The sequence below is a fragment of the Micromys minutus genome (genome assembly GCF_963924665.1).
Source record: "Micromys minutus genome assembly, chromosome: 26".
NCBI lineage: Eukaryota > Metazoa > Chordata > Mammalia > Rodentia > Muridae > Micromys > Micromys minutus.
This window is the reverse complement of record NC_137961.1, coordinates 4,519,683-4,545,158: the sequence shown is the minus strand read 5'-3', so window position 1 is coordinate 4,545,158 and position 25,476 is coordinate 4,519,683. Positions and strand designations below refer to the sequence as shown.

Here is a 25,476-nt window from a genome sequence, read left to right as displayed (position 1 = left end):
TAGCTAGTGCCAAGCTGACAATGGAATGTCTCCATGGAAACACCTGGACTGAATGTGTAGAGTTTATTCCTAAAATTCCCACATCAGCATTTCTGCACCTTAGCTCAGCATTGGAAAAAGACTTTTCATGAGGAAGTTTTAAGGCCATGTCTCTGTATTTTATCATGAAGATTTGTTTTCCCCAGTAGGGAGCCAGATTAGGAAGAAATAGCTGAAATCACTTCATATGGTAATTTCCTGACCTACTTTCATGAAATGAATGACACTGACAAAAGTGGAGAGAACTGTGAAAAGCCACTACTTGTGTTCCTGTAGCTATAGCTGGATTTGAACTCTAGGCCTGGTAGATGGACATCTTTATGACTCACATCTTAGGGGATATACTTCATATTTAGATTCCTGAGGACTGTCTTTCAGAACTGGTTCCTGATGCCACTGACTGAAAATGCTTAGGAGATTAGCAAAAATTGGAAGCTCAGGAGACAATGAAAACTGTGGAGATAGTTTGTGCTACCACTGATTGATCAATTGATTGATTAATTGATTGACTGACTGACTGATTGATTGATTGATTTGGCCTTGGTTTTGGTTAATGTGTTGGATCAAATCCGGAGCCTCCTGCATGTTAGACAAGCACCTTCCAGTTGAGCTGCATCCTGAGGCTGTCATAGCTTCAGAAGAGAAACTAACCCTCACATAGTTTTTCTGGTTGGGAATTGTTGCTTCCCTAGGCCTTACCACATCCAATCCTCCACTGGGACATTCCCTCTCATAGTGCAATGTAAATTTTCTAGAATTCATGTGACCCTTAACTGTAGAGTGTTACAGTAAGCCACCCTTGCATATTTCATTTAGTACTGATCCCCAGTACCTTAAGCTTCAAAGAGCTGATGAAAAGTTGACCAATTACAACCTCTTCTAAGAAAGAAGGGCTGTGGACATTCTAGGCGCAGGGAGGAACGTCTGATTTGACTGTTCATACACAAGGCTCCTTGCTTTCAGAGAGAAGAGTCTCATTAAAATTCCTACAGCTACTTTTAATCAGCATAAGTTTTGATTAAAAATGAAATGAGAAATTCCCTAGGACTTTTGACACTGAAAACAGAAAGCTGAGTGAATTAGATCTAATATAGTACTTATTAGAATAATTTTGGGGGCAAGGTCATCAAAATATGGAAATGTTAAGACCATCTGATAGTTGGTATTTCCTCTAAGTATGGCCGTTAGACTAAATACTCGAAATAATTGAAGAGATGAGGGGAAATGGCATTCTCTCAAGCTGGTTTTCCACTTAGGCAGACTAAGTTTCTGCTTCTTCAGCTGAAATATGTCTTCCTTTTCTTCTCCATGGCTGAACACTTCCCAACCCTGGAAAGAAGCCACATTGTCAACCACCGAAAGATTATCCTTGAAGCTTCTGACACATGCTTGGGGCTGTTTGTTTGTTACCTGACTTGCTGGTAGTAATTGGCTGCATCGTAGATAAATTATATAATAAATAAGTTATTGACACTTATGTATTGTATGCTGGTGCCGTCTTTATGAATACCAGGTTCACAAATCTGAGGTCTAAAGGACATTTAAAGATTAGCAAAGAGCTTTTTAAGAATTAAATCAGAAAACTATTTTGAAACTATTTCAGCAGCAAGTTAAAAAGATCAAGAAGATCAGAAATCTCATGCTGCTCACTGTGGGTTGTTCAATTCCAGTACATAAGTGTTGTGAACTTGAACAAAAATTTTATTTAATAGAATCTACACCCTCTTTATACATTGATGGAGATTCAGTCTTTTAAATAATTATGTTTAAGGTGCTCTGTCTTAATTGTGGATAAATGTGGGAAAGAGACATTTCTATAGAACTGTATTAAAAGCTACAGCAGCATTTAAGACATACTTTTATAATCTTCAAGAATGTGTTTTAGGTATGTTGTAGACTGTAATCCGATCCATGTAGAATGCCAGAGTTTATTTATTTGTTTAAAATTTTAATTATTTAACAATAACCACTTGTAATTCTATGTGTTTTTAAAGGACCAAGCCTTTGCAAAGATTTGATGTATGCTAAGCCTATAGAACTACTTACAATTGTCCAGAAAGCTGTAGATGTCTGATCTGTCACCTCCTCCTGATGGTGAAACGTTCTCCCCCATGGTACAGCAGCTCCCAGGCTGGTCTCCTATGGTACCAAAACACAACATCCCCATGCTTGTCTTCTACTGCATGATAGCACAACAGCTTCAATGCTGGTGCCCTGTGGAGTTTTCTTCTTCACAGTACAGAATTTCTGAATCATGGTTATGGCTAAGTCACTAATCCCCTCCCTAATCTAGAAGCTAGAGTATCTCTCAGCTCAGTGACAAATCATTTTCTTGTATGCCCATAAGTCTTTTCCTTGAATGTATACATGTGCACCATATGCCTAGTACTCACAGAGGGAAGTCTAACCCCTGGAAATGGAGTCACAGATAGTTATGAACCAGCATCAGGATGCGGGGGACTGAACTCAGTTCTCTAGAAGACCAGCTAGTGCTCTTTACTGATAAGATATATCTTCCATTCCAACAAATAAATTATTAGTCAACACCAACATTGTGGGGGGGGGGCATGCATGTATTTCCAGGTGTTTGGAGGCTGGAGGTCAATATGGAATGTATCTCTTAATGGCCTGCTGCTTGGTTTTTTGAGATAAGGTCTCTCACTGGATTTGGATCTAATCAACTCTGTTAGATCGGCTGACCAGAACGCACCAGGGATCCTCTGACTCAGAGGATTTGTCATAGCAAACTGCTATTACAGGTGTACAAAGCTATACCTGGATTTTTATATAGGTGTCCAGTTCTGATCCCAGGTCTTCATACTTTCATAGCAAACATTTTATCAATGGAGGTGTCTTCCTATCCCCACCACCTATGGGGAGGGCATTTTCAGGTATGATGCATGTTAGGTTTCATCTATGAGAGGAAGAATGGAGCCAGTTACTGAGGTGAAGACGTAGATGGTGTTCTCCCTTGTGTGTAGGCTGGTGTAGGTTGTGTGGGAACTGGTGGAGCAGCCTGCACACCTTCTGCGGCTTCTGCTGTGTCTCTAGGAGAAGCTGAACACTCTGAGACTCTTGGTCAGGTTTATTTTCTTAGGTTTCTTTCTGGTTCTGCAGTTTGGTTCAGCTGCTTCCTGTTTGCCCGTAAGCTCTACTAAACTTAAGCTACAAATCCCATTCTGACATTCTTTAGTTCCCAAGAACTTTTAAGCTTTCAGTCTTTTTCTTGTCTCCTGATCCTTCTTCATCTGACATTAGCTCATTTCTTCTATCTGCCCCAAATGTGATCGAGTGCCAAGTCATGGAGACTCTGCCTAGTCCTAACATGGCATTCTATCATAGCTAATAAAAAAAATGGATCAGGAAGGGTACAATCAAAATGCCAACAGGAAATGATCCTGCAGAGAAGCAAACATGTTGGTGCAAGTTAGTAGAAAGAACTTATACTCAGTGTAAAGTATCGTTTCAGCAAGGACCCTCCCCCAGAGAATTCCTGGGAAGGACACAGAAAGAGTAGAAAAGAACCGACCACATTTTAAGAGGAAGGGGGAGAGGGAGGGAGGGAGGGAGGGAGGAAGGAAAGAAGGAAGGAAGGAAGGAAGGAAGGAAGGAAGGAAGGAAGGAAGGAAGGAAGGAAGGAAACAAAACCGTAAAGGTATCAGGGAGGTGGATGGATTGACAAGCATCTCCATGATCATCTTGCAAGTTGGCTCCGACTCTGAGGACCTCAGGAAACACCTGCCTGTTTTCTCCTCCTGAGTGTGTGTGCTGCACCAGCAGGTGCTGCCAGTCATCTTGATTTTATTTCCTAATGGCTTGTTTCTTTTTTTATTTTTTCAAAGAACCAATAAAAATCCACAACTTAGAATAGGCAACACGCTGGATTTGTGACTAGAGTGTTTGTTGTTTGTAACATGAACTTATCAAGGATTGCTTCTAAAACTGTCTTGTAAATCTCTTTTGAATCCCAGGTATTGCGATTTCAGATGAACTTGATAAGGTAAGCTGAGCTCTGCACCTAATGATCAAATGCAGGACATAAGTTTGACTCCACCTCTCAATTATTATTTTTCCTGAAGCATACAAAATGTTTTAAGATGGTTTACTTGGTGTTAATGTTTTAACAGTTTTATAATCCTTAATGAAAAATGTATAGCATCTGCTCTTTGAATCAAGGTCTATAAAATGGGCTAGACTAAATTTAACCACCAAGTAATTATATAAAAATGGAAAACTAGTGATGCCATGTCTATCATTTGTATTTGGCCATATCTAGTGATGATGATGATGATGATGATGACTGTGATGATGATGGTGGTAATGATGGTATCCATAGTGATGATGATTATGAAGATGTCGGGAATCACAGTGATGGTGGTAACCATAGTGATGATGGTGATGGTAATGATATGGAAGGAACTTGGCATTTTTCTATTCCTGCCCTTGCTCACTGAATAATGGGGTGGTAAGAACAGTATGAATAGGGGTCCATAGACTGGGTATATATTCCCATGGTAACACCTATAGCGCTAACTGCTCCTGGGGGCTGTGCAGTCACAGATGTCAGGCAGCGACTCCTGAGTTGTAAAACTTGGCTTCTGCTCAAGCTTCAGCAACTGGGTAAACTGAGGAAGGGCAAATGTGCAGGTGGGGCTGTTATCAAGAGTTTTCTTTGTGTGCATTCATCTTGAGTGTAATCATCTTGGCTTTCTGTTAAAAGTGTTTGTACAGTTGGTGCTCGTAGAGAGGACCTGCTTCAAACAACCCGAGTGTGAGTTACCTGGATCTAAGATGTCAGTGTCTTTCAGTATCAGGACCCTTTATAGCTCATCAGTGTTACAGAGGTCACTAAAGACCTTTACTTCATGCACATTCTATCTGGCAATATTTACCATGTGAGAAATAAAAACACAATTTATGTGTTTATTGTTTTTAAGTTCCATTAAGTGGAGTTGTTACATTGGCAAAAATGACAAATCAATGCAAAATACTTTATCTTCCAAAACAAAATATGACTGACCGAGGAAGAGGCCTTCACATCTTATAAACCTTTTTTTTTTTTTTTAACTGAGATCATCTGACAGCTGCCAGATTCTCTTCCCTGGGCCTTCATTTAGTATACTGCAGTTTTCATTTCTGTATGGAAGAGATCTGGCATCAGAGATGTGGTTCGAAAGAGAGAGAAGCCACCACTTCTGATAATGTATTGCACACACTGAGACTACATACAACATTCACACACTGAAACTGCATACATCATTCACACACTGAGACTACATACATCATTCACATACTGAGACTACATACATCACGATAATTAAAAACAACAAAGAGTAGTATAAATGGTCTTGTTCGTACCAAAGTAAAGTGTCTCAAAATAGTAACATGACTTTGAAATTTTAAAAATGTCTTCCCGAGTTGCTAAAAAACAAACAAACAAACAAAACAACCGCCTGGATATACTCTTTGACATGGTTTCCTTCAGTAGCCATCACTGTGTTGGATTGCGATGTGTGGTACATCTGCAAGACTAGGTCTTGGTTGTGTAGAACAGTAAGTGGAGAGCCAGCTGTGCTCTCCCAGATTTGCCCATCGTTTTTAGTTCTCTCTCTCTCTCTCTCTCTCTCTCTCTCTCTCTCTCTCTCTCTCTCTCTCTCTCCCCTTCTCTCTCCCTCTCTCCCTCCCTTCTTTCCCTTCTTCTCTTCTTTGCCCCCCAGTCCTCATTCCTTGCTTTCCTGGGCCATGAAAATTTCTCACAATTTGCAAAGAAACTTAATCTCTCACCACTTTGATCGACCTTCGCTTTAAACACAAAGATGTAGTCCGCTCTTCCAGATTCCCGCCTTTTTAAAATTTTCTCTTTCTTTTCCCCCATATGCTTCTGGCACAAAGGAGCCGCCTCCCTGCTCCTGAGAATGCGGGCCCTCTCACTGCCCTGCCTGCCTCCCCTCTTCCTGCCCGCAGAGCGGGACAACCCTTGCTGCACTGCTGAGCTCAAGGACCTTTCTCCCCCTTACTCTTTTTATCTCTTTTTAAAATTAATTTATCAATTCACTTCAAATATCAATATCAGCCCACCTCCTAGAAGCTCTCATGCAGATTAGCTCTTCCGGTCTCCTCTGAGAAGAGAGACCCCCTCTGCGTATAACAGTTACTCCCCCCCCCCCCACACACACACACCTTCCTCCCTCCATCCTCTCCCGCTGAGGTCAGACAGACAAGGCAGCCCAGCTAGGGGACCTGTATCCACACGCAGGCAACTAATTGAGGTTCAGTCCTGCTCCTGTTGTTACTTTTTACTGAACTGGATTTGTATCTCGGGGTGACTTAGGTCTGCCTTGACTCAGGTGCCTTCCACCGCACACCCTTCCCCACACACTTTCCTCCAGCATTGGGCCCGGGTGGGGCGGCAGGGGAGGGTAGTATAGTGTTCATTGCAGCCACTTTAACCTAATACTTGTGTCTGAAACCTTCATGGAAATTTACTATGTTTATTTCAGTTGAAGGAAAGACCAACAATTGTCATAAGTAACTTCTCTTTCTGAAAAGATTTTTATGTCAATGAACGAAATCTTGATGTCTTTCATCTTGATTGCATTTATATGTGATATTCAAGGGTGAAAGAGGATCCCAGGGTTTCAGGAAGACCTGGGTCCCCTGCCTGACTGCCTGACGCTGGAGTGTCATTGAGTAGGGAAGAGAGCCTGTCCCACAGCACCCCCGTGTGGCCATAAAACTCACAGTTCTGATTTTTCTTGACCCAAAGAAAGACCCAGGTTCAGACACCTGTAAATATTATTTTTATTTTATTTTCTTATTTTGTAGTAGTTCTTTCTTAGGGAGAAGGATTTCTAATATAACAATAATGTTTATATCTTCCCTTTGACTCCTTGAATTCCCTCTCCACTCTCCTTCAATTTCATGGCTTCTTCCCCCCCCACACACACAAATTGTTACACATGCATAGAAATCCTATCCCCTAAAAAAGAACTACTACAAATTTCTGAGAAAGTGTTCATGTTCAGGCGTGCCTTCTGGGATCTGAATATATATCTTACAGTCTCTCTACCTGCCCACCCACCTGTCTGTCTGTCTGTCTGTCTGTCTGTCTACCATGATACTGGGTCTCATATAGCCCAGATGGCTTTGAGCTCACTCAGTTAAGCCTTGACCTTCTGAGCTACTCACCTCCACAGTCTTAGTCATAGAATACAGGTATGTAGTGCTAAACCTGATTTGCATGTGCTGGGATCAAGCCCAGGCTTCCTTCAGGATAATCAAACACTCTACGGCCCTTCTTGCTTCTCTTTTGTTTCTTGCCTCCCTCACATTTTATAGTTTTTACTTGGAAAAAAAGCTCCTAGATCAATTGCTTTCTCCATCTCTGATGCTAGGATGCTCTACCTAATATGAGCCAGCAAAAGTAACTCATGTGGGCAGGATCTGGCTGGCAGTTTTTCTTGGAACTACTGCGTTGTCAGACTATATACATATTTCCAAGGCTGGAATGAATTCTTCATCTTATGCCTCACATCTGTACTTCATGCTTAATTTTCCTCTTTGCTGTCCAGGTGCTGAACTTAGCAAGGAGGAATAAGGGGGCCGATAAGACAATGTCTCTAGGTGGTAAATTTTATTTATTTCCATGTTTCTGGCTGTCCACCTATCCTTTCTAAGCCACCCTTGAATATGTGATCTGACCTCATACAATTTCTCTAGAGCACACAGTGACTTCATGAAAATGGGTCTTCTGATCTGTAGGTACTGTGTTTTCTCGTTGGAAAAGAGGACTGGTATTGTGGGAAACCACACATACCAACCAGCTCTGGACTGACTCTAAACATGTACCACATTCTGCCCCCTGCCAGGAATTATTTATAGATGCTGGTCCATTGTCCCTCATTTAGATGGCAACTATTTTAAAAATCACTTGAATTTCGTCTTGAAAACAATTTATATGCACAGCTGAAATATCAAAAATATGAAATATTAAAAATATTGTATGAAAAATCGTTTCAAAGAGAGCAGAACATAAGTAAAGCACAGACCTCCCACACAGTGTGGCACGGAGTTTCTGTGCTTTCCCTCCACTCAGGGAAACTGTGGGTCTCACTGTCGCCACCACCCACAAGATCAAAGCAAACTATTCGGTTGGCGGATCCCTCAGACCTACGAGATCATTTCCCATGTATCCTTTGCCGTATCCTGCATTCCACAGGATCCTCGGAAATAACGTCACACGCCGTATGACAGGGAATGTAGTCATGGGGTGAGAGGGCTGCTGATGGGGAGGAGAAAATTCTTAAAATCACACACCTGGTTAAGGGTGACCCCCAAAGTATGTGGAGAGTCCCCAAAGCAGACAACTGGGGTAAAATCAGGCAAGTGACATGAATAGGTGCAGAATGTCACTGTCCATTGGAAGAACCCCACCACCCAAAGCACCCGCGCAGTTACTACAACAGACCAACAATGGCGAGTGTTGAGTGTCAGCAAAGACGTGGAGAATTGGGACTCTGTACGTCACCGTTGGTGGGGACGTGAAGTAGGACTATGTATGCCGCGCTTTAAGTAATTAAAAGTATAATCACCATATGCCAGAGTTTGGGTGGGAATATAAAATGAAACAGTCACTATGAAAAAAAGAAACAGTTTGGCAGTTCTTCAAGTAATTAAAAACAAGTTCACCATATGCTGCGCTTTTAATGTTTGTGTCCTTTCATAATTCACACGGAAAGTTAATGCGCAAAGCATTAAGCTTATAATATTCCATGGCAGCTCGGGTTCAGTGACTGTGCCCTGAGGCACCACTCAGTGGCTCTAGCTCCCCAGTGAAAGGCCTTGGCGTCCTGCTTGGCCCTTCCTCTGTGCTCTCTCACGTGAAGACATGGTATTCATCATTTTTATCCTGTGGCGCATCAAAACTCACCATCATGTGATAGGGTATACCTTTATCAGAGACTCTGGGCACCTTTCTATCCTCTAGAGTCATAGGAAAATATATTTCTACTATTTTCAAATTACCTGGTTCAAGATATTTTGCTATACTAGCAGGTAGGAATTAAGGTGGCATGTGATAAAGAAACCCCACCTATAAAGACACATCCAAAGGAAGCAGAAGTGATTAGTTAGAGGTGCTCCCACATCCATCTTCACAGTGTCATTCATTGTTCACCAAGACATGAGAGCAACCCAAGTGGAATATTACTCAGCCATCAAGAGGGATGATACATTGTGTCACACACAGTATGAATGAACTTGTTAGCACTTGTGCTACGTGAAATGTTTAGTGGTCACATGTATAGATACAGAAGTGCAAGGGCACTTATTAAGACTAGGTTCTGGGAGGCAGGGGAGCTGTTGAGTGACTATAGTCATTGCCTTTCTGTGAAAATATCTCTTCACAACTTAGTTTGCATGGTGATTAGCAACACCGCGATGAATGAATTCCTCATGACTGAATGGTGCTGCAAACGTGGCCGAGGCGTTAGCTTTAGGTTACACGCTGTTATTGCAGATTTAAGAACTCGCCTTTCCGTGTACAAGAGCAACATTCAGTTAGAAAAATTTCGCTGGGGTGATTAACAGCACAGTACAGAACGTGCTTTTATGGCAACAGTACAGCTTTCAGAAAAGCCACCAAAGCCCCTGCTGTCTTGTCGGCGCTGGTCTTGAACCCCTCGTCCATGAATAATTAAATAGATGCATAATCGTGATGATGGCATAATCCACAGTGACGTCCTGTTCCGTGCCTCCGAGATGTCAGATGTGGGTTAAACACCTCACGTGGGTTACGCCATTTCACTTGGCTCATCTGATATTTATCAGAGGATGCTCAAACTTATCTACCCGTGTAATCACATTTAACGTTCTCTAACTAACTGTGAAATGGTGTGTCCTGTCCAAGGTTGGTAGGTTAGATACTTACATGCAGAGAGATTAATGAATTTACTAAAGGTTTCATAACTAATGGGTGGGACATAAAGCAGGGGTGAGGCATAGAGCAGGGGTAGGACTCAGAGCAGGGGTGAGGCATAGAGCAGGGGTGGGACTCGGAGCAGGGGTGAGGTATAGAGCAGGGGTGGGACTCGGAGCAGGGGTGAGGCATAGAGCAGGGGTGGGACATGGAGCAGGGGTGAGGCATAGAGCAGGGGTGGGACATGGAGCAGGAGTAAGGCATAGAGCAGGGGTGGGACTCGGAGCAGGGGTGAGGTATAGAGCAGGGGTGGAACATGGAGCAGGGGTGAGGCATAGAGCAGGGGTGGAACATGGAGCAGGGGTGAGGCATAGAGCAGGGGTGGGACATAGAGTAGGGGTGAGGCATAGAGCAGGTGTGGGACATGGAGCAGGGGTGAGGCATAGAGCAGGGGTGGGACATAGAGTAGGGGTGAGGCATAGAGCAGGGGTGAGACATGAAGCAAGAGTGAGACATGGAGCAGGGGTGAGGCATAGAGCAGGGGTGGGACATAGAGTAGGGGTGAGGCATAGAGCAGGGGTGGGACATGGAGCAGGGGTGAGGTATAGAGCAGGGGTGGGCAAAAGCAGGGTGGGGCACAGAGCAGGGGTGGGTAGAGAGCAGGGCATGTTTCTTGTTAAGCCTGCAGTCCGAACAATTATGTCATGTTTTTGAGATCTGAACTCTGACCAGTGGAAGAATTATGATTTTGGAATATCTTACAGTTTTATCTCCTTTGGTTCCACACCAAGAAAAAAAAAAACTAGAACTAAGATCCTGATACAGTTTCTTCTCCAGAATCCATGCCGGAAGGCTGTAGTGAGCTCAGCACTGTCTGGGACAAAGGAAGCGCTCGGAACCCGGGGCTCCTCCTGCTGCTCTTTTTGCAGACTTACATTGGCCAAGCTACTGGTAGATAATCATTGGATAAGTAGCTACCCATGGCTCATTAGACAGTTATTTATCACACTTAAAGTCTACATTTTAAAACATTTCATGACCTTTCTCATGATCAAGACATTTTTCTTTCAGTAATGATTATCACTGGTTTTTGTGCTGTAGGAACCGAGGGTGAGTTAGGATGCCATCCTAATTAGGTTTCTATTGCTGTGGGAAACATGACCAAGAAGAACTCAAATTTTGAGGTCACAGCCCTTCAGCCTTGAGGAGGAACGGCTGCAGAAGCCATGGAGAACGCTACTGGCTTGCTCCATTCACCCAGCCTACTTCTTACACAACTCACAACTACCTATGCAGGAATGGTGCTGCTCGTGGTGAGCTGGGACATCCCACAATAACTGTCAATCAAAAAAATAAAATAAAATGTCCCAGAGACTTACCCACAGGCCAGTCTTACGGGGCATTTTGTCAATTGAGGTCCCTTTTTCCCAGATGGCCCTTTCAAATATCAAGTTAACAAAAACAAACTAATTAACCAGCACAGATGGTATCCCACAAACAATTTCAATAGGGGAAATTGGATGTGTGCATTCTGGTGGAGACAGGGCTAGAGAGAGAACTCAGTGGGGTAAAAAGCATATATTGATTTTCCACAGAGTTTGGTCACCAGCATTCATGGCAGGATCCAAAGTGTCTGGACTCCACAGGCACCTAGACTCACATGTGAACACGCCAAGCACACGTACTCATAGACAAGAGTACTAAATAAATCATTAAAATGTATACAGTGAGACGACCACTGTGTTAAATCCCGAAAGTACAACTTCTCTCACCAACAGCTGCCCTGTGCGAAGGCCCTGGTGGTATCCATCATACACATAGTTAAGAGTGTGTCAGCTTGAAAAAAAGAGTTTACAAATGTGAAACAGATAATTGAAAATTCAGATCTGAACAGCATTCAACTCCTAATAATAATTTTTTTTACTATATTGTCTTGCCATCTTTAAAAAAAAAAAGAAAATGCTAATCATTGCTAAGGGAGCCTTTTAAAATTATTTCAGACTGACTAAACAGGTAACAGCAATCTAACACCGTCACTGACGGAACGCATCCTGGGCCACTGGCTGCTTCACAAAGTGTGCGCTGTAGAAGGGGAGGCATCAATCACCTTAGAAATAAGGACATATTTCACCAGATGACTTCCTGTTCACTTTTTCCCAGGAAGGCAAATTTAGATTTTTTTGTGGTTTATTTTTGTCACTCTTTGAAGAGAGTTTTCTCGATTTTTCTGCATCAGCAGGGTGTGTTTTAATTGTTATGATCTGGAGCTGGAGAGATGTCTCAGCAGCTGAGGGTATGGGCTGCTCTTGCTGAAAATCCTGCTTTAGTATTCAGACTTACAGGGTGGCTCATAGCTGCCTGAAACTACAGTTTCAGGGAACCAGTGCCACCTTCTGACCTCAGCATCCTCCAGGCACACACATGGTGAACATATACACATACAGGCACCCACTCACACACACACGCGCGCACACACACACACACACACACACACACACACACACATGCACACACGCGTACACACACACGCACACACACACACACACATGCACACACACACACACACACACGCGCGAGCACACACACACACACACACACACACACACACGCGTACACACACACGCACACACACACACACACGCGTACACACACACGCACACACACACACACACATGCACACACACACACACACACACACACACACATGCACACACACACACACACACACACACGCGTACACACACACGCGCACACACACACACACACATGCACACACACACACACATACACACACACACACACACACACACGCATACACAAACATGCACACACACACAAGCAAATCTGTAATAAATAAATTGCTATTGATCCTATGTCCTAATTCCCTTTCATGTTCCAGAGTCACTTGACAACTGATGTTTACACACATGTAATTATGTAATGTTCAAGGCAGTAGAGAAACAAAAAGCCATAAAATTGTTTTATGTGCTATGGTGATACATGATTGATTTTTTTAAACAGATAACTTGTTCTACTAGTAGAGGAAATAATCATGTATAGTTTATGGCATATTTGCTATTATGATTCTTTCCCATTTTTGATCTTAAAAGCCTGTCTCTCCAAGACGAGATGTGGAAACAATTTTCAAGGAAAAGATTTTATATTTAAGTCACAAGCAAAGCTTTAATACCTATGAGTCTGGGTGTTTGTAAAACAGAGACCAGGGATTCAAGAGATGTCTTCCTGGTTGAGAGCATTCAATCTATAAACATGAGGACAAGATATCAGAACCCAGCACCCAAGTAACAAACCAGACATCTCATGGATGCCTATAACTTCAGCTTCAATGGATGGATAGTACACCTACTTAGGCCTCTGTCTGTGCACACTCAGACGTGTACACACAAAATATAAATCGCAATAAGTAAACTAAACAGACTAAGACATATAATTTGTATTATAAATGAAGCATATGAGGAATTTGTTGCCAGAAAAGCTGTCCTTGTTAGCTATGTAAAACAATTATTAGTCTTGTTACAATGTAAATACTAATGCATTTCTATTGGATGAAGCTCAGGCAAACAGGCACACGGACACACTGCTGGTGAAAGTATGAAACTCTACAAATACCACAAAGGAAAATGTTGCACTATCTTAAACATTTGGTGTGCCATTTTTTTGTTGATCAATCTATCTTTTTCCTCTGATGAGTTATTTCTCTATCACCGTGACAGAACACCTAGCAACTTGTAAAATGAAGCATTTAATTGGCCTTATGTTTTCAGAGGGTCAGAGTCCATGACGGAGGAGCAAACCAAGGCTTATATCTTAACTGAAATCAGGAGGCAGAGATAGAGAGAGAGAACGTAGTGGGAATGGTGCGAGTCTTGAAGCATCAAACCCTGCCTCCAGCGACATGCCTCCTCATCCTTCCCAAACAGTTCCAACAACTAGGGGCCAAGTATTGAAATATATGGGTCTATGAGGGCCATTCAAATCAGCAGTCTAATTAACGAACACACTGGCAAAATATGAAGACTTAAACATGTGATTATATATTGACATATTACTTTGAAAGCTGAAGAGTAAAAACAATCAAGAATACATTAAACTAATACTGAATGTATTTTTAGAACATAGGATTATGTGGCTATAAGAATGAAGGAATATATATTATGATGTGATCTGTGGCTATCTGGTTAGATGAAAAGGTCAAGGTGATGAAGTGTGCTTATAACATATAACTATTCATTGAGTAATTATAATGAAATCATACACACATGTTCTCTCATCTTCATGCCAAAACACTGCTATGAGATATGTCATGCACTAAGAAGTGCATGCACATCCACCGGAAGCTATTTTGTGCTATGTGTGGAATAAGGGAAAGGTTGGGGTGCATGGCAGAGAAGAGAAAAGGGATACAGTTGTTCTTTCAGGATTTTTAATACTTTACAACCAGTAAGTATTCTGTATAATTTTAAAGCAAATTTAATAGCTTGTATTCTAATTGTATATTCTTATAGTCTAAGGCAAGAGAGCATAAATGCACTTCAGGTTGTGGTGTAAATAATCAGAAATTTGTTGCAGCATGAATCTAGAGCCAGCAATCATATTTCCACACAAGGAACGTGTTCTAAGGACAGACAGCTCAGCTGTGCAATTTTATATTCTTTAGTGATCTCATTGTTCAGGATAACGTTCACGGTCTTATAATGGGGCTTTCTGGGTGTGTTTTATATTCTGTGGCAAAGAAGTTAGGTCACCCTTTAAGAAATATATGTCTACACAAACTGTCTTTAATCCTGAGTTCAAATAGAAGATATGGTGAAGTAAACATTGGATGCAATTAGTCACCAAAAAGTCAAACTTTTACTGTTTGGTCAGCCTCGGCAAAGATGGTAAAAGTAATGAATGACACTTTCATAATTCCAGAAAATCAATATGGTCCCCCAGCTGTCTGTCCCAGAAGATGCTTAGGGATGAGAGAAAGGTCCTCAGTTCACTTTGGAGAAAACTAGAAGATGCTGCCCCAAAGTAATGATGGTCATTAGGACAACCAGTAATGGAAAAACAAAATCAACGTTGAGTGCCTTTTGGTGTGACATCCAGGATTTCCTGATATTATTTCCAAGAATGAAGGAGTTAAATTTGAACACACAGAAGCACCTGAAATATATACTACCTGGGATATTTTCTGAAAATATTAAAAGTCTCATAAAACAAAAATGTGGAGGTTCTGGATATCAAGAGACAGAAAGCTATGTTTGAATTCCAAATATGACTTAGAATTTTATTTTGTTGGGAGCATATTAGTCATATAATTTAGACAAGTGGGGAGAATTAAAGTTGGCAATTGTTAATTTATTGATATTTGACTGCAGCCATGTGGGAAAATGTTCCATGCTTTAAAGCACTTAGGAAATAAAAGTCTCATATCAGAAGTGATTCTGGGAACATTTTGTAACATAAAATGCACATGTTTTATGTAGTGTGTAATTTTAGATGAACCCATGCTTGTTCTGGCTAGGTGCCATCAGCAATGGTGTCACCCAACCTCCATGGCTAGCTCCAAGTGGCCCTCAGACCCTGGCTCCCATGGCTGGCTCTGCCAGTGTTTGCCCCTGTCTGGCTCAGCTCCGCTGAACTGGAGCCTGCAGGTTTTTCCTGAGAATGCCGCCTGTGTCTGGCTGACTTTGTTAAGCTGCCAGGCAGGGCAAGTGTCCCTCCTGAGATGCCCTGGAGCTACTGTCCACCCCTGCCACTTGGCTGCACTAAATCAACTTGAAGGGAAAACCCCAGAAAACCTTAATTTTAAAATTAGCCAGGATGACAGAACCACTGGGCAGAGAATCTATTGTCCCGAACTCATCATCTGTTATTCTATGTTGGAAATTCTTCAGGTAGAGGAAGCTGTCCTCGAGTCTGATAATTACTGTACACCTCATCCTCTACACCCTAAATTACTGTACACCTCATCCTCTACACCCTAAATTACTGTACACCTCATCCTCTATACCCTAAATTACTGTACACCTCATTCTCTACACCCTAAATTACTGTACACCTCAATCCTCTACACCCTAACTCTGCATCTCCTCCCTAAAACAGCCGCTCCTTTCTCCCGTGACTATGCAGACTTTTATTTTTTATTTATATTATTTTACTTTTGAGGCAAGGGTTACTACATAGCACTGGCTAGCCCAGGACCTCTATGTGGATTAGGATAACTCAAACTTAGAGATCTTCCTGCTTTTCTTTCCTGGGTGCATGAATTAAACGATTGGACCACCATGGGTGACAAGGAAAAAAATATTTTACAAGCACATTTATTCGCTTTATTTACTATTACAGCCCAATAATGACTAGCAATTCCAGTGACGAGTGTCTAGTCTTTGAATATTTCACGTTACCAGTAAGCACAATGGCATAAAGACTGATTCCAGGTCTGGGGAAGAAGATGTTCAAAAAGAAACTACTGTGTCTCAGTAGGGAAAATGACAAGATTGTCTCAGAGGCCAACTACAACTGTCTCCTACTGGGGACAGCTGAGAATCTGCAAGAGGAGTAAGGATAGGAGCTGTGATCCTGTGGGTAATGCCAGACTTCACCACACGGAGATTTTCACCACACGGAGATTTTCACCACATGGAGATTTTCACCACACTTCCTTTGTCGTCTTCACGGATGTCAGGGACCCACAATTATTACTCTGAAAAGCCTGTTGGCACAAAGAGAAATAATGAATATAAATTGTTCCTCGGGGTAATCCAGAAGTATATCAGAGTTTCTTTTCATGGAAGTGTTCCAAAAAAAAATGTACACGGAATTATAGAAGTAGACGGTCATGATTTCACAGTTGACGCTGATGAATTATTGGATGTAAGCAAAGTTCTCAGTGCCGCCAGCCTCACCGTGAGCAGACCTTTCTCTCTGAGCAGATCGAGTCTCGCTGAGAAAGATGAACAGTGAGTAACTTCACTAAAGTTCCTGGGAAATTTCAAACTAAATGTTGACTGTCATTAAGGAATTATTGTTAACTTATGTTAAGTAAGATGATGGACTTTATTTACAGCCAGTCCTCAGGAAAGTCTAACTGGTCATCTATCAAAATCAGAAGGGCAAAGGCACATTTTAAGCCACATCACAATGTTATACAGAGAGTCATGCAGACTGTGTGGTGCTCAGAGGACAGTCTCACCACTGCAGAGTTTTAAGAAATAACAATATTATAAAAAATAAGTAAATCAGAGGAAGAGAATTCCAATTTATCTACAAAGTAGCCATTGTGCTAATCTGAATATTGGAATATTTACATATGAGGAGGTGGCTTCCATATAACCTAAGTCAGAAGGGGGACTATAGAAGATACATGGGAAGGGAGGAGGTCCCTAAAAATGGCCTGCTTCATGTTATCCTCAAGTGTAATTTTATTTTCCTCTGCTCTCTGTCTGTCTGTCTCTCTGTGTCTGTCTGTCTCTCTCTCTCCCTCTCCCCCTTCCTCTCTCCCCCTCTTCCCCTCCCTCTCTCCTCCTCTTCCCTTCCCTCCCTCCCCCTCTCTGTTTTCTGGCCACACACTTTTACTTAGGTGTTTGTGTCTTTGTTTTTGAGACAGGGTCCTTCTGTGTAGCTCTGGCTATCCTAGAACTCACTACATAGACCAGGCTGGCCCCAAACACACAGATATTGCTTGCCTCTGCCTCTCGAGTGTGAGGGTTAAAGGTGATTTCCATCCGGCTAGGCTCACACACACCTTTGTAACAATAAGCTTCCTATTTATCTATGGTTTAAAATTTCTTTAAACTGTGTTTTACTTTACACATTTTTTTCAATTATCCCTTTCAAAAACCATGGCTGGGTAGCCACTGGTGTTTGCATTTCCTGTCCAGTGTAAGCAGTTGTCTCCGTCCGGGACAGAATTAGAGAAGGACCTTTGGGCAGCAAGGCCTGTGCCTTTTGTGCATATTCATCATCATTAGTGTGGTGGGAGTTTTAACATAAAGTGTGTCAATTGATCCTCCAACCTACAGTTTTGTATAATACCATTCTCTCCTGTACTTTCTGCTGTTCACGTTTTAATGGAGAAAATTAAAAAAAAAAAAAAAAAAAAAAAAAAAAAAAAAAAAAAAAAAGCAAACCTCATGGACTTAACTAACAGTCTTGGCATATTTAACTAGGGCCAGAGGCAGCTAGTACTTCTGGCCTAGTTTTTAACATTTTTTTTCCTAAATGCAGGCTTGTGTCTAGAACGCTTTTGTTTATGTTGAGTATTGCTATTGCATTTTAAATTGTGTTTACCATTAAAAGAAAAATTATCATTTTCTGAAACACTCCCTGTTAGAAAATCCATTCTTACATGGAATCGTTAAAATAATTGTAACATTTCCACAAGATTTCTTCCCCTAAATAACAAATAGGTATTTGATTTGCCCAAATTTTATTGTTCAGTACAGAGAAAAAAGTTGGGTTATGTTTTTCCCTGTCTGGAGAAAAACTTTCTTAGAGCCGTGTGCTGAACAGTAAATCCTCTGCTTGCTTCCACTGGCCTATCTGCCAATTTCTGTGGCTTTGGTGGGTTTGGCTCACCAGAGGCCTTACTTAGTTATGTGTGGGAGATCTGGCATGTTCTCATTTCTGAGTCACTCCGTGAGCATTCTCTCCATCATGTTAGCTGGCATTCGGTCCGTTTACAAGCAAGATGTGTTAACTTATATTTGTCTCAGAAATGTTGTGATTCCCCCCCACATATATATGTATGATGTATATGTATGTGTGTATGTGTCTATGTATAAGATGTATATGTATATGATGTATATATATAATGCATGTATATGTGTGTATGTGTATATTTATGTGATGTATGTGTATATAATGTATAATGCATGTGTATGTGTGTATGTGTATATTTATATGATGTATGTGTCTGTGTGTATGTGTGTATGTGTCTATGTATAAGATGCATATGTATATGATGTATATGTATAATGAATGTGTATGTGTGTATGTGTGTATTTATATGATGTATATGTATGTGATGTACATGTATAATGTATGTGTCTGTGTGTATGTGTGTATGTGTATATGTGTATATGTATAAGATGCATATGTATATGATATATATATATAATGCATGTATATGTGTGTTTGTGTATATTTATATGATGTATGTGTATATGATGTACATGTATAATGCATGTGTATGTGTGTATGTGTGTACTTATATGATGTATATGTATGTGATGTACATGTATAATGTATGTGTCTGTGTGTATGTGTGTGTATGTGTATATGTATAAGATATATATTTATAATGCATATGTATGTGTGTATGTGTATATTTATATGATGTATATGTATATGATGTACATGTATAATGTATGTGTATGAATATGATGATGGTTTTATTTCATTGTTGCTGTTACATGATAGGATTGTATGTATAGCCTTATTGACATTTCCACCACAGAAAAGGAATGGGGTGTGTGTGGAATCTCTCCCTGGTGGCACACGGGGATGTGGGTTCCTTAACTGTGCCTGGTTTTGGGGACTGGATTCCCTGGAAATCCTGATCTACAGCTCACAGTTCATGGCATCACCTGTAGGAGTTTCTTCCTTTCTCACAAACCTTAGGAAAATGCAGGGAAACAAACACTGCACCATCCCCCACTTGCTTCCTCTCTTCAGGAAAATGGGTCCACAGTTTACATCCTGACATCTCAACCTGCTTCATTCCAAACAGATGCTTTTTTCTTCTATCCATTCCATCCATGGCAAATAGATGATTGACTACATCTGACTCCACGTACTTCCTTGTACCACATCTACAAGCACAACAAGTCTTTTCACAGTTGCTGTTTATGGCTGTGATGACTAATATTTCATTAGGTATGTGAAACATCACCTTTAACAAGCTTTAAATTTTTCAGAGATTTTTAAATGGTGAATTATAGTGATAGTCTAGGTATTTCCTTACCCTCAGGCACTGTTTTATTTAAAAGGGACTAAATTTAACATTTGATGAGAACTTTAATCTTTGGACATCTGGATATGCTAGTAGTGATAAACTTGACAATGCCCAATGTTTTCTTGAAAATTGCCTTGCCAATTGGCCTGTTATTTTCTGTCTTCTTGAAACAACTTGCATGAATTAAACACAAATCTCTGAGGTTTATGATATTACTCCTAAATATGTCCATACTCTATCACGAAACATGTTAGATATAATTTCTGTCTTGCCAGCTGACATGTTCATGCTTCCTAACATTTTCTTACCATTTCCAAAGTCTCTGCCTGCTACAGTATTCCAGTGTCAGATGAATCTCTTATTTAGCAATACTGCACCTTGATTGGCTGTAGGTAACAATTTTCAACATAATTTGGTGATTGAATAAGATTTACCTCTCTTGCTTCTTTTTAATTAAGCTAGTTTGTGCTGGTTTCTGGTTGGAATTGTTCAAGGGCGTATGGTTTGATGGTTTTTATATGCTTGGTCCAGGGAGTAGCAGGAATAGGTGTGTCACTGTGGGCGTGGGCTCAGGACCCTCACCCTAGCTGCCTGGAAGACAGTCTTTCACTAGAAGCTTTCAGATAAAGATGTAGAACTCTCAACTCTGCCTGTACCATGCCTGCCTGGATGATGCCATGCTTCCCATCTTGATGATAATGAACTGAACCTGATAATGAACTGAACCTCTGAACCTGTGGCCAGACCTAATTAAATGTTGTCCTTATAAGACTTGCCTTGGTCATGGCATCTGTTCACAGCAGTAAAACCCTAAGACATGGTTGAACTTCTTCACGTGTCAGGAGAGTGTCTCATGCGTCTGCCAAATTGTATGACGTGGGTTTGCCTGAGGTTAATCAGAGCTGGTCAGGCATCTCCTGAGAACCCTGGAATATTTACCATAGGCTTGTCTTTCTCATTGTAATGGTAACCACACAGGACAGCAAATGTGGCAGGAAAGGTCTCTGTGAGGCTAGGCTTGCTTGTATCTAATACAATCATTTCTGACCTCACCATTGGTTGTCATATGTAGAAGTAAATATACTTTACCCTTGTGTGAGAGATTTAAAACCACATGATAAAAGACAGGGACATAGAGAGATTGAAGACTGAGGTCATACATATTGATTGCCTCACACTAACAATGATTAAACACTAAGGATGTTGGTTCCTTGGTAGCTCTGGAAGGGAGGGCCTATTGCAGATGCTCCATCAGTGCCTCCTTCCTATGAAATTTGCATTTAAAAATCATCTCACTCCATATCATCTGCTATTATTGGATATTTGGAACAGTTTTTTAAAAATCCAGTCTATATGAATGAATAGAATACAGGTATGAATTCAACAGCTCTAACAACAATTCAGCCAAGTAAAGTTAGGGCACTTGTTGGTCAAGCAGCAACTATATCAAAACATGTACAGGAGAACTGGAGACCTTCAGAGAAGGAAGTAATACTTTATACTATGAGATCACTTTAAGGAGGAAGCTAAGCTAAGCATAATGATTCAAGCTTTTAGGCCAAACACAGGGAGGCAGAAGGCAGAGGGGAGAGGGCAGAAGGCAGAGGGCAGAGGGCAGAGGGCAAAGGGGAGAGGGCAGGGGACAGAGGGGAGAGGGCAGAGGGGAGAGGGCAGGGGACAAAGGGCAGAGGGCAGAGGGGAGAGGGCAGGGGACAAAGGGCAGAGGGGAGAAAGCAGAGGGGAGAGGGCAGAGGGCAGAGGGGAGAGGGCAGAGAGAGCAGAGGGCAGAGAGCAGAGGGGAGAGGGCAGAGGGCAGAGAGAAGAGGACAGAGGGCAGAGAGCAGAGGGCAGAGGGGAGAGGGCAGAGGGCAGAGGGGAGAGGGCAGAGAGAAGAGGGCAGAGGGGAGAGGGCAGAAGGCAGAGGGGAGAGGGCAGAGAGCAGAGGGGAGATGGCAGGGGACAGAGGGCAGGGGACAGAGGGCAGAGGGGAGAGGGCAGAGGGGAGAGGGCAGGGGACAGAGGGCAGAGGGGAGAGGGCAGGGGACAGAGGGCAGAGGGGAGAGGGCACAGGGCAGAGAGAAGAGGGCAGAGGGCAGAGAGAAGAGGGCAGAGGGGAGAGGGCAGAGGGCAGAGGGCAGAGGGGAGAGGGCAGAGGGGAGAGGGCAGAGGGCAGAGGGGAAAGGGCAGGGGACAGAGGGCAGAGGGCAGAGGGCAGGGGACAGAGGGCAGAGGGCAGAGGGCAGAGAGGAGAGGGCAGAGGGCAGAGGGGAGAGGGCAGAGAGAAGAGGGCAGAGGGGAGAGGGCAGAGGGGAGAGGGCAGGGGACAGAGGGCAGAGGGGAGAGGGCAGAGGGCAGAGAGAAGAGGGCAGAGGGCAGAGAGAAGAGGGCAGAGGGGAGAGGGCAGAGGGGAGAGGGGACAGAGGGGAGAGGGCAGGGGACAGAGGGGGGAGGGGAGAGGGGACAGAGGGGAGAGGGCAGAGGGCAGAGAGAAGAGGGCAGAGGGCAGAGAGAAGAGGGCAGAGGGGAGAGGGCAAAGGGCAGAGGGGGGAGGGGAGAGGGCAGGGGACAGAGGGGAGAGGGCAGGAGACAGAGGGGAGAGGGGACAGAGGGGAGAGGGCAGAGGGCAGAGGGCAGGGGACAGAGGGCAGAGAGCAGAGGGCAGAGGGCAGGGGGATCTCTATGAGTTTGAAGCCAGACCAGTCAGAGCTTCTGCTGAGACACTGTCTCAATAGTGTCTCCATAGATAGAAAATGAGCAGAGGGAAGTGGACTGATTGTGACTACTTAAGCAAGTGAAGTCGCCATTGAGAAGGCTGGCACTGTACACAAGCACACATGCCAAGTGCACACAAGCACACAGTGCACACAGCACACACACAGTGCACACAAGCACACAGTGCAAACAGCACACAGCGCACACAGCACACAGCGCACACAGCGCACACAGCACACAGCGCACACAAGCACACAGTGCACACAAGCACACAGTGCACACAATCACACAGTGCACACAAGCACACACACAGTGCACACAGCACACAGCGCAGTCCTTTGCAGTGTCTGTAGGGACCGTGTAAAGGGCCGGATCTGAGTTCTGAGAACTGATCCCACCCCTCACTCGTTCTGTTATGTGTCTTCAGACACCCCCTGCCTCTCCCGGTTGTGTAAAGTGTGTTCATTAAGATGGCAGATCTGAATCCTATAAATGTAAAAGAGTGCAAATCAGAAAGAGTGGTGTATTTATTTTCAAATGACTTCCCAGAGTGACCCATCTCAGTGTGGAAGAAACTGAAGCCAGCATGGGTTTTCACCTTCCATTTACAGCCGATGCTGTGTAGAGCATATGCAAGCCGAGGCTGAAACGTAGCGCTACCTGACAGCGTTTGAGCAGATATGTTCGGAAACAAATAATAAAAAGTGGTTTTTCTTTGTATTTTCATATGATAACGTAACAGGGTGACGATAAAACACAGGATGTTCTACGTTTATTTTTCTTCAGTGAATGTGAGGCACAGATTTAGAGAAAAGGTGTGTTCAAAAGTAAATCCCATTAGCGCATGTGCTTTAGGTTGTGATGGATTCTTCTCTGAGGACTTATTTCACACTCTCATTTCAGGGCCAGTCATTCCCAGTCTCAGTAACCCATGCATCCTGCAGCGCTCCTCGCCAGTCCCCCGCACACAGTCTCCCGCACAGTCTCCCGCACAGTCTCCCGCACAGTCTCCCGCACACAGTCCGTCTCCCGCACAGTCTCCCGCACACAGTCCGTCTCCCGCACAGTCTCCCGCACACAGTCTCCCGCACAGTCTCCCGCACAGTCTCCCGCACACAGTCCGTCTCCCGCACAGTCTCCCGCACACAGTCCGTCTCCCGCACACAGTCTCCCGCACACAGACCGTGATGTGCAGAGACAGCACAGAATCTCAAGCTTGCAGTGCCTGGAATTATTGCTTCTGCTTTCCCACGGTCCCTTTATCTAAGTATCCAAAACTCCACCATGGAATAAACTCACTTCCCACAGCCCCACAGCCCAGTGATTTGGTTTTGTCCCCACCCCCACACTTTTTTTTTTTTTTTTTTTTTTTTACAAAATTAGAACAAAAGCAGTTTAAACTTTTCATTGTTCTTCTCCAGACTCATGTCCTCTGCTGCGCTTGTCTTCATATTAATGATGAATCAAAAATCTCTCAAAAGAATTTCTAATACACACACACACACACACTCTCTCTCTCTCTCTCTCTCTCTCTCTCTCTCTCTCTCTCTCCATGTTATCTCAACACCAGTCTTAGTGAAAGTTTCTTTTTTTGCAATTGTTACAACAGACCAGGGACATAATGGATCCATTTTATATCCACTTTGAAGCTACACTAATCCCTGCACTGATTATTGTCACTCTTCAAGGAAATCAATCAGACTGGTCACAGGGTTCCACTTTCTATTTCATACTCATGACTGGGTGCCTTTCAGTTCCTGTTGTTCTTGTCGTAACTCAGGACTCTGCAGAGATATCACATTCCTTAAACTATTTGGACGTCCATTGCTTACCTTGGCTGCAGGGACAGAAGACTTCAGTTGATGGTCACTTGGCCCCATTACCCCCCTGGCTGCAGGATGAGGGCACTTGTAGAGTGAACAGTGTCCTTCCTGGTGTCTGAGAGCCAAGTGAGAGAGACCAAGGCTCCAGTGTCTACCTCAAGAGAACAGTCCCATGGCAAAAGTCCCTCCAACAGACCCTTTTCTAAGAGGGAACCCCACAGGCTGGAGAAAGTCTCCACCACACAAACTCTGCGGGACAATAAAATCCCAAACCTGGCAAGAGCCCAATTTGTAAAATCAGTCGAATTGATTGTGGGTTAGACTGTGGGCAGCATTTTGCTGGAGAGAGTAGGTATGGAAGGAACAGCTGCTTCCTGGATATGTATGCTTCTTGCTAATGGGCAAAGCCATGTGCGTCTGTAAGCTGCACGCATTTGCTGCTGAATGTAGCCGAGTACAGTAGCTGTGTCCTACTTCGGGAGAGTCACTGGGTAGCGCTCACTTCCTGGTGTTCGAATCAGAACTCAGAACTCTGTGGAAGTTTGGGAGACAGCAGAGGGACCTGTGGTTTCGTGATTATAAACAATTCACATTTACAAATTTACCTTTCCATCTTTAAGTAAGATGTTTATTTATGAACCTAAAAAGTGTTTCAAAAGATCTGGTGTGATTAGCATACATCCTAATTGGCTGTGGTGACTGATGCCTGTGATCCCATTAGGTGGGAGGTAGAGGCAGGCAGACCTCTGTGAGTTTAGCCCAACAAGGTCTACATGGTGAGTTTCAGTTCCATGACAACCAGGATTACAGACACACACACACACACACACACACACACACACACACACACACACATACACCTTTGTGTGTGTACATTTGTGTATATGTGTTTAAATAAATATGTGTTATTTACTGAGGTATAATTATGTACTACTAAGAACAGTTCACTTTTTAAAACACTTTTTTAAAAGATACATACACAGAAATGATTATTAAAGTTAATCCAATGTAAATAAAATACA

At 42.8% G+C, this 25,476-nt stretch overlaps 1 protein-coding gene across 1 annotated transcript in view; it reads left to right on the top strand.

Moving 5' to 3' along the window:
• The window catches only part of LOC308437514 (uncharacterized protein C8orf34 homolog), a gene marked incomplete at both ends in the record, with an annotated part of 344,863 nt that overhangs the window by 97,554 nt on the left and 221,833 nt on the right, over positions 1 to 25,476 (top strand). The window contains 1 exon segment of the mRNA XM_080938598.1: positions 4,011 to 4,039. Within this exon segment, the coding sequence (XP_080794724.1) occupies positions 4,011 to 4,039 (29 nt within the window).